Raw genomic sequence first — 10634 nt, forward strand, 5'->3', positions numbered from 1 at the left:
ACTTTTAAATATTTAAAGGCATTTCTCATGAACACTCATGAAACTAAGAGGGGTATACTCTGGGCTTTTATTCCAATGCAGCCATTGTTTATTCCTGAATAAACTGCTTATTCCAGATACCATTAAGTTTTCCTTCAATGCTAATCTTGTGGGGAAGTTTCTTCTTTTGAAGGAAGTCCAGCATCTAGTTTCCTGTGGGCAAATAGCATTTCCTCTAAGGATGACTTGCCCCTATTGCTTGTAAAGACAACTGTAGGGTTATTATACTGAAGGAGCACATACTTGAGAACAAATCTAAGCTATGAAGCACAGAGAGCTCGCTCTCTATCTAGATTCTTTCTGGTCCTCGTATTTCCCTGTCTCTGTTCATTCTGCTAGTCAAAAAGAATCATCTGAGCTGAAAGGAGCTTGACCATTTCTTGGATATTGACTACATCAATCAGCAATGGGCTGCAAATAAATTGAAAATTACAAGTATTACACAAACCTGTAAGATATTAGTGGAGGCTTTAATATGTATGCAATTCAGAAAATAGGGAGAATGTGTGTCAAGGTAATGGAGAAAAAATTGATACAAGGCAGAGAAAGCTACCAGCATGATGTGCTCACCATACATCATGATCATTTTTTTTTTCACAATAAATCTATGTCTTGGGCACCACTAATATTTCCTCCAAAATTTAGAGAAGCTTAGATTTAATTTCTTATCAAATTCACATAGCAATTACATGACCCATATTGCGAGACTGGAGGTGCAACAGAAATTTTACCAAAATGTGAAACCGTATTTCATCTCTTTTTCTCTCTAGGCTTTTGGTAATACACTGTAGGTGCTTTTGGGGGTCATACGTAGTCTGGAGAATGTTTTCCTGACTTGAGACCAAGGATGTAGGTGGCTTTAGACAAGTGGCCAAAGCAAATACAACCCTTTTTTTTCCTAGTTGCCATATTTCTAGTCACTCCTTAGTATAATCATGTAGATACTTGTTTTATTTATTTAGAAGTAGGTCTAGAATTATTTTCAAAATACACATTCTATTTTTCAAGAAAAATTCTTAAAAATCAAATACTTTCAAGTTTTTATTTGAACGAAGTACATATATAATATAAATTATTGGAAAAGTCAACACTGACAACAGAATAAAATTATATTATTATCATAATTATATAATTTACTTATATATTACTTACATTGATTGTTGTTTTCAAAGTTCTAGGTATAGTCTATTTTTACTCCAGAAGAATTCAAATGATATCCTTGCTGAAACATTTAATGATCAAAGAAACTAATCGTCTCTTAATTTTAGTTAAGCCAGAGAAATAATTACAATTTTTCAGTTCAACGATATCAGATACTGAGATATTCTCTTGGCCTTTGAAGGTGTCTATTTTCAAACTTAAGTGCAGAGTCAAGTAAAAATTGACAATGAGGGTTTTCAAAATAAAAACTTTATGTATTTTGTATAATCACTTATCTATATGATCATTTCTCTATGGTCTATAGAGTTTACCTTATTTTATGCTACATGTCATTCTTTAATGGTATACTGAGCACATAACAAGCATCCAATAAATACTTATTAAACAGTAATGCATTGATTGACAAATGTGCTTAATAATATTGTTCCTAACATTCAAACTTGACATCGTTTTTCAGCGTTCTGGAGACACGATGTGATCGGACATCATATTCAAGTACATTAGATCCTTTATAAAAATAGTAGTGTTCTAAAAATGAAAAAAAATTGAATAGTTTAATGCTCTGCTTATATTTCTTTAAATAAAATATAATATAGATCTGCATTTTTAGATTATCTAAATTAGATAAGGTCTGATTAGTGAATATAAATGTTGGGTCTCTTGGCTGGTATCTTGCCCCCAGATACCTTCCTACTGCCAATCATTTCACCATTAAATATTTTCATTAATTTTATTAAGAAGATTATTTAGTCTTAAAGGCTGACTATTAAGATGTAAATATTTTTGAAAATTCACACTCCAGGTGGAGAACTCAGAGTGGGAGAAAGGAGATTGGGCCCAGGTAGGGCATATAGAAGCCTTAGTGGAGAAAGTAAGAAACATGGAGATGGGAAGAAACAACAAAATATCTTGTCCCGCTCAACAATTTTGCTTAGGCTGACCTTTAGTGAAGACATTCACAAACACAAACTCAAACAAACTTAAGCTTCTCTCATCCCACCACCAGCCCTAGTCCATGAGAACCCATGAAGAGTAGAAGGTAAAAACTGTAAGGTATAAAAAGCATAAGAGACTCGGTATTTTAAAAGGGATTTCAGTATCTTTATAGTTTCTCAATCTACTCACTGTTATAATAGAAAACTGCATCAATTGTAGGCCCAATTCTCGGGAAGTACGTAGTAATCAATTTGGGATAACCAGTGTCCATTAACTGTCTCCTCTCGTCATACCTGAGCAAAAAAATAACCAGCAGGAACTCCATCAGTCGTGAATTTCATGACATAAAACTTGACATTTCATGACATGAACAACAAAAGCCATCTTATTCTCTCCTGAAAGTCTCTTCCTGAAAGGCTTTAAACTGTACTGACAAGAAAACCAAAGACCTAAAAAATTCACAGATTTACTCCAAGTCCCTATAGGATTCTAACCCTAGGCTTCCTGAGTTCTAGTCAAACACTTCCCCTACTCCTCCACAGTGCTTCCGCCAGTGTCTGGTCTTGCTTTCTAGAGCTCGATTGTCCAATTTTTTGTTAGCGAAGAAGACCTTGCAGGATCAGCTGTCACTCAGAGGATAGTTTCCTCATTCTGTCTTCTTTTTCTCATTTTGTCTTCAGCGTCCTTATAGAAAGGAATCTAAAAATACATACACCCTCCAAATTGACTGTAAAGACTAGGTTTCATACATCTCTACTACTATTTTCCAATGTGTTTCCATTGTGATTAATAACATGATGTTTTATTTAAAGTGTTCCTTTAAAAACACATGATATGTTATCTCATAAATTAGAATCCAAAAGTCCAGAGAAAAGAACTTGGTTGACAGTAACTCTTCCAGTCCTATATTCTCTTGATTACTCTTCCAGGAAGGTCAAAGATCTTTGGGAATTTGCATAGAAGTCTGCCTTTTGGAAAACTCTATTCCTTGCCTGTTTCACAAATCTCAGGGGTCAAATTACCAGCCATTAAAGTTCACCTCCAATATTGATGATCTACAAAGAAGTAGGTCTTATGAAGAAGTGGGTTAAAAACAGCTGCATCAATTTTTTTCACATAATCAGGAAAACCCAAAGAATGTATGCTCTTGGGATAACTTTGCTGTAGTCTTAAATTGCTGATTAACCAGTACTTATCATCTGTGAAGACAAAGGAAAAGGGTGCGTTGGAATAGCACAGAAAGAATAATTGAAATATGTACTGACTCACTACAAACAACGTCATTCATTTCCCATAGTTTCAAAATGTATCACTCCTTGTTCTTAAACATGACCTGTCTGTGATGGTTCTGTATTTTTTCCATAAGTACTACAATCTATATTTTACAAACTTTTATATATTAGTTAAGTATTTAAGCTATTTTAGGTTACAGTTTGAAGTATGATTAATAAAACTTGAAGTGCTGTTTCAATTTATAAAAAGTAGTAGTATTTCCTTAATTTATTTTCTTCCTTGAGGTAGAAAAACAGCTCAATAGCAAAACTAAACATTGGAATTACCTTTGAAAAGAAAAACTTGGTTTCTGGCTCCAATTTCATAAGCAGCTTGAATGCCAGATGGTAATGTTGGCCATAAAGAAGAAATTAAACCAGTACCTCTTTTTGGACTCTTGGGAAGCTTCCACCAGAATAACCTGGCATATAAAACATTTAACACATGTTAAAAATTATTATGAACTCAAGAATCATGAAATGTGAGTGGAAGGACTTGTGAAATGACTTAACGTTTCTTTCCATTATCTTCACATTGTATTCCATAGATGTCTGTGTAGGAGCACCACAAGGAAACAATCTTAATTGACTCTTCGATAATAGCAATGATCCCACAGGCAAACTGGTATATGAACATACCATGGAGCTTGGAATTAAGGGATCTAGGTTCTAGTCTGTTCCCACAGTCCATTCACCCATTTTGTAATCTAAAGGAAATCACTTATCCTTAAGGGTCTCAGATTTTGAATCTCAAAAATGAAGGATATTTGTTTTCCCTACCAAATACTAATCTTCTATACTCTCCCACACCTTCAATATTTGTTTCAATTCGTGTTGTAAGGCAGAAACCATAAGTCATCCTGGAATTCTCTTCTCTATAATAAAGAATCAAATCCTTTAAATATACACTCTGTCACAGCTTTAGTGTCAGACTTCACCATTTTTCTCTGTGAGTATAATAGTTTGGCTTCTCTGCTTCCTGTCTTATCTTTCCCCAACCCAGAGTCCTCTTGCAAATCTATTTTTTTACAAGCCAGTTTTCTAGTTAAGACATAAATATAATCATACAACTCTTTTTTCTTCAAAATCTTCAAGATCTCTTTACTGCCTACAGAACCAAGTCCAAGTTCCAATTCACGATTTTTATCTACTTCATTTTTAAAAATCATTTTGAACCATTCTCTGACAAAAAAAAAAAACCACCCTGGAACAGAGCCTTTAAAATTTGTCAGATATGAAAATGATCCCACCTGTCTTTAAAGAAAAAGATTTTATCTCCCACTGTAGTGACAGCATCAAAGCTCAAATTGGGTTCACAGGCAGCTGATTCTGTACTGTTAGGATCTGATGAGGGTCGATGCTTTTCTGGACCTCCTGAAAATACATTTCAAGAAACATTAGAAAAATCTGCATTTTAGTTCATAGGAGGAAGAATCGTTCTTCAAAAAAAAAAATTTAATTTTCTTGATGAAAAATACATAAAAAGAAACTTAAGCCCTCTATAACATTTATAGAAAGCATACAATAAACATTTTTTTTTCTTCATGTAGTTCTGACACCATGGAGGAAAAGAATCTGTTCACTTTGGTTTTCTGGTCCCAGTTAGATTATTTCTCTGTGTCTTCTTCAATAGACAATGGTATGTTGGATAGAAAAAAAGGAGATTTGAGGCCAGAAGACTCAGGTTCTGCCTCTGGCTCTGGCATTAACATAGTAGGTCTTTTATGCTCATCTGTAAAAATGAAGATGATATCTGTGCTATCTACCTCACAAAGTTTTCTTTCATGTGGTTCAAAAGAGAAGGTAGATGTTAAAGTTTGGTCTAAATGCAGTTATCATGAAAACATGATACTCAGAAGAGTGAGTATTGTTATAAGGCAAAATGGTAAAGAAATTCAACTCACCATAGAGATACTGAATACCACGTTTGTCATCAGCAGAGAGGTGAAATATGTTGGGGTTAACATAACGGTAGGTGGGGAACATTATGGACTTTGGATCATTGGAATGTTGAAGACCCAAGGAATGGCCAAACTCATGAACAGCAACTAGGAACAAGTTGATGCCTAAGAGGAAATCGCCTAAGAGGAAATCAACCAGAAGGGGAAAAGAGCAGTGAACTATATTGACATTTAGAAGACAATAACCCAGCTGAAATCTGACACAATGAAAAGGGAAACATTTGGGAATCCTTTACTTGGTTCCCCTCCTTCTTGCACAAGGTTTTTCAGCCTTGGCACTTTTAATATTATATGACAGATAATTCTTTGTTATAGATGTTTAGAAATCTCTTGTTTACTATTAAATTCAAGTAACAAACCCTCTTCAATTTTACAACTAAAAATGTCTCCACACATTGACCAATGCCCCCTTGTGGGGAAAAATTGTCTCTGGTTAAGGATCACTGCACAGTCACACAAATGAAATATATTCTGTTGTGAAAAATTCTGGAATAACTCATAGCTGTGTTCAATAGTTCTCACTGCCTCTAAATCATTCCTACTACATTATGCTTTTACTCTTGATCAGACTTGAGTGGATATGCAAAAGTCTTTAGTAACCATCCTTTACTTAACCCAGTATAAGGTCATATTAAGTTCCATATTCTATGAGTCACTGAAAAATATACCACATTGTATCTAATCCTTATACGACGGAAAGGAAGTCACCACGCTTCGTATTTACAGATGAGTACACAATATCAGAAAGATTAATTGGCCAAATTAAGTGCTGACCCAAGATTCAAATCCAAATTTCTTGGCTCTAAAGCTCATCCTTTTACTATATTTGATTCTAAATGAAATCAAAAAGACTGTGCTTACAATTTAGATGCATTTACACTGCCAAGTTATAGTCATGCCTATTCATTATTCTGTATGTCCTAGAGAATGCACCTTTGTAGGTAAGAGAGAGGTTTGTCCTTTCTCTCAAGCTTTTCAATTCCCAGAAGATGTGAATAGCTTCTGACTTATTTTTCACCTGTTTTCTAGTCTAAATGTCTTCATTTTTGTCTTTTTCTGTGTAAAAACTGAAGCTCAAAACTGACTTGCCAAGGATCACACTTTACTTAGTTGCAGAGTCTGGCCTTGAAATATGCTCCAGTACCCAAGTGGGAACATAGAGTCTATACCTCTCTTTTGTTGGGTATCTACGAACATTCTCTCTAACATAGGGGTCCAGTGACTAACTCAGATATGCTTTCACTTCTCTCAAATAATGACAGAGAAGCAAAGACTCTGTCATTTTCTCCACTCTGCATAAGTTGGAGAAGAGTAGACAAAGATTTTTATAATTGGAACTAAACCTGAATTTATCTTATTCCTAATTCCTATAATACTTTGTACAAAAGACCACTACTGGTGCTCATCTCAGAATAATGGATTTCTGTTTATATTCTGCTTCTCACTAGATTGTGTGCTCCTCCAGGGCAGGGGTGTGTCCTTTTCATGTCTGTATCCAAACACCCCCATCCCATCACCTAACACCATAATAGAAATGTAGTAAACATTAAGTAATTCTTTGTTCAGTTTATTGTGTCAAAAAATTAGGCTGAGAATGAGCACTTTAAGTTAGAATTTCCATAAATAATTTAGCTTTTTGAAAACATAGAATCAAGCCAATTAAAAATAAGGTAACATGGACAGGTAGAAAGTACACATTGAGATAAAATAAGAGCTAGGAAATGCACGCCCTGGCTTTCCAATAGAAAGATTAGGAAGGCTTCTGGTATGATGGTTTGAATTTTTCAATAGACAGTGATAACTCCAAACAGGGAGACTAGTTATCTCCATCTTTCAAGTCTCTGAGAGGAATGGTAAGTTATAGCTCCTCTGTAAATACACACAGGTATTAATAAATGATCAGCTGGGCATTCTAAAACTTTTATCCCAGAATCACAAGTGACTACATGACCGTATAACCTTATGTTTCTCAATAAGGATCTCTAAATTCTCTATAGCATCATCTTTCTGTGTCACTATGAATCTAAGAAATTGTCAACATACAATGGATCATGAAGATGATCATGCTAGCCCAGGGTGGTTGGCATACACTGAATTAGTATCTGTGTTTGCTTGAGTTTATGGAGTGCTCTGTCAAAAGTGATCATTAAATAACAGCTTTTACCTTTCCATAATATGGTTCTTAAGGTTCCTGAGTTTATACTAATGAACTAACTCATCCTCAGATTCTTAGAACTGATCTTTAGAATAATCTAGTCCAATATTCTCAATTTACAGAGAGTGGAATTGAGACAAAATGTTATATTTTATTTAGTGGTAAAATTATAATCGGAACAAGTTTTCCCATCCAAGGTAGCCTTTCTCAGAATGTAGCCATTCAACTGGTGAAGTAATTTAGAATTTGTTAGGGTTTTCTTTTGTGGTTTTGTTTATTTATTTGCCTACCTTTAGAGTTTGCAGTCCACATTTTAGCCTCATTAAAATGTGTGTCCCCTCCAATACCAGATCCAGGTCCAAAAGCATGAGCTAAGACTCCATCTTTGTCATTAAAAGGATAGAAGTCTCCATGATCTTTTTAAAAAGGAAAGAAAATTAGTCTTTCTATACTTGCTATTGGTCATGCCAAATAATACAGATGAAGTAAGTCCAAGTTCTCTACCTCCAAGAGCAAAACGTATCATAATGTCAGCCTCTCCTGTGTTAATCTTTTTGAATTTCAAGGGTGTCACGTCACTCCATACTTGAAAAGCTTTCTGGATGGCATAGTCAACATCCACACGTTTCATGTCAGGAGTGTAATTATTGATTCTTTACCAGCAAAACAAAAGAGAGGAAAATATATAAAAAACATGTGTTAATTTTGTCTTATTATTATACTTCGTTTCTGCTACCATCATTGAAGAATGAATTATTTCATAAATTAATTGTCCAGATTAAAAAAAAATACTTCTTATATTACAGAAACATTTATCCTCTGACAGCATCCTCCTTAAGCAAAATATAACTTGATTTATTCTCATTTATGATTTATAGGTCATCGTCATGAAAATTTACATTCATAGAAGTTTATGCCTTTTGCTGTTAGACCTCTGAAAAAGTAGAAAAATACATAGCTATGAGGTTACCTGTAGGTGATAAGATGTTTCTTCCATACTGGCCTTCCTTGCATTGTCCTGAAATGATGACCGTCAGGCACTCCACATCGAGGCATGTGCATCATGTTCAGAGTAGATGTGTCCAGTTTTCCAGTCACTTTTAGCCCCAAGAACTTCTGCATTTCCTGAATTTTATTCTCCATAAAGTTTTCATTGATTTTCATTTTTGTCCCTGGATTTTCCTTTTCCTTAAAGTTATAAAAGTTTTTCAAGAACCTCTGGAAAAATACATTTAGTAATACATTATTATAATATATTATTATAAATAAAAAAGTTTCTGTTGTAGCTCTGCATATATGACTCAACTTTACACTTATGCTTTTGAACTAGATATTGGACAATTAATTATAATGATAAAAAATTTAAAATTTTCTGTGCTGTCAAAGACGTGTCATAAATTATTAGCAAGATTGATTTCTGATAACCCACTGAAAACATCTTTATGTCTCTACATCTTACAATTTGTTTCTACTTTTAAAAACCTATTTCAGCATCTAGCACATCATGGCAAAATTCAGTAAGCAGCAAAACCTTTATTTTCAGAATGTATAAATTATTAATTTAAATTGGGATAAAATTTTCTTGCTTAAAAAATCAAAGCTCAACACAATGGACTACTATGACTAATTTAAAGTTAAAATATTCGTAGAAAATGGGGAGATCATCTGAACTCATACAATTCGGGAAAAGAAATGAACTGAAAAAATTTTATTTTTAAAAAACGCTCATGAAAAATATCTGGGATAGTGAAGGTAGACAGTATTTTTGAATTACCATGGCAAACTGAAGTGGTTAAATTAATCAAGCCATTGTTCAAATCTTACATTATTAATCGGCATTGAATGGCTAATGTAAAATGTCATAACAGAAGTAAAACGTCAATTATTTTGAATTAAAATACCTTGGCCTAAGCTTTTAAGTAGAAGGGACAAATTCACCTACCAATTCAATAACAATACCCTTTTAAAATCAATACCTCTCTCTCTCTCTCTTACATTCCTCTTTAGCAAAGAAAAATTCAGGCTGAAAGCAAATAGCCTCCTAAACCAGTTTTCAAATAGTGCTTTTCAAGATAAAACTGATCAATGTAATAAATCTTAGACAAAAATCAAGCTAGATAAATATACTATCATGTTCATACTTACTAGAGCAACCACCTTATCATTTTCCTCAACGCTTGTATGCCTACTCAGGGAAACAGCTCCAGAAGCAGTGACCTGCAGGACGAATATCAACAGAAGAAACTTCATTCTAAACTTCTCCTGAATGACTGAACCGAAATCACCCTGTTCCTGTTCAGTCCAAGTTCCTTTAATGTCCCTCTTTATATACCTTTAGGCCAGGCTCTGTGAATATGAAATCCTTTGAGTGACTCACAGTTGATATCATCTTTTGATCTCAAAAACCCCAAACACAAGCGTGACCTTATTCTAGGACCAACAATGGGTCATTTAGCATCTAACCCATCAACGGGTCGATTAACAAGGAAGTCATTACTCAAACAACTCAGTTATATTTTTTCAAAAGAAATAAGCCCCTACTTCTACCCACCCTACAAAATAAGCCATTATACTGAACACTTAAAAATATAAAAATAACTTAAAAATTAATTTTTAGAAAGTTTAGTACCTGAATTTTCATTGTAATGCTTCCTTTATGTTCATAATAGATGTAATAGACTTTTATAAAACACTAAATTTAAAAAGTAAGGTAAATAAAATCCTTTTACTAGAATAGAGAAATCCTTTCCAAGTTGAATCTATCTTCCCAGAGAACTGCGATATAGAGATTTCTCATTTATCAAGGAAAATTTCATAACACCATGATGCTTTGATGTTTGTTCTACATGTTGTATAGGTTTAGATTCTGTTTCTAAAGCTTCAGATCTCCAGCCATCTGAGCTGAGGCCCTGTCCCAACTCCACAGCTGGGTGGAGAGATTACAGAGGAAAATTTCCCCACCTCCCAAATTGTCTGGAGTTGGCAGGATGAAGGTCAAACACTTCAGCTTTGGGAGATAGAAAAAGTCTGCCTTTGGAATCTCTCTACCTTCCTATCAGCTCAGCTTCTTTCCCCCATGACCTAATTGTCCCCTTAATACAGAATCTGCCT

At 34.3% G+C, this 10634-nt stretch overlaps 1 protein-coding gene across 1 annotated transcript; it reads right to left on the reverse strand.

Moving 5' to 3' along the window:
- Window positions 1–1172: 1172 nt before the first annotated feature.
- Window positions 1173–9837, reverse strand: MMP12 (matrix metallopeptidase 12). Its single transcript, XM_039858766.1, has 10 exons — window positions 9669–9837; window positions 8494–8741; window positions 8028–8176; window positions 7814–7939; window positions 5312–5473; window positions 4658–4781; window positions 3696–3829; window positions 3176–3335; window positions 2326–2429; window positions 1173–1728 (listed from the first exon to the last, which is right to left on the reverse strand). The coding sequence occupies exons 1-10, from the start codon at window positions 9771–9773 to the stop codon at window positions 1628–1630; spliced, it is 1413 nt and encodes a 470-aa protein (XP_039714700.1). The 5' UTR covers window positions 9774–9837; the 3' UTR covers window positions 1173–1627.
- Between the last annotated feature and the right edge of the window lie 797 nt (window positions 9838–10634).

The sequence above is a fragment of the Pteropus medius genome, unplaced genomic scaffold (assembly GCF_902729225.1).
Source record: "Pteropus medius unplaced genomic scaffold, Ma_sr-lr_union100, whole genome shotgun sequence".
Classification (NCBI taxonomy): domain Eukaryota; kingdom Metazoa; phylum Chordata; class Mammalia; order Chiroptera; family Pteropodidae; genus Pteropus; species Pteropus medius.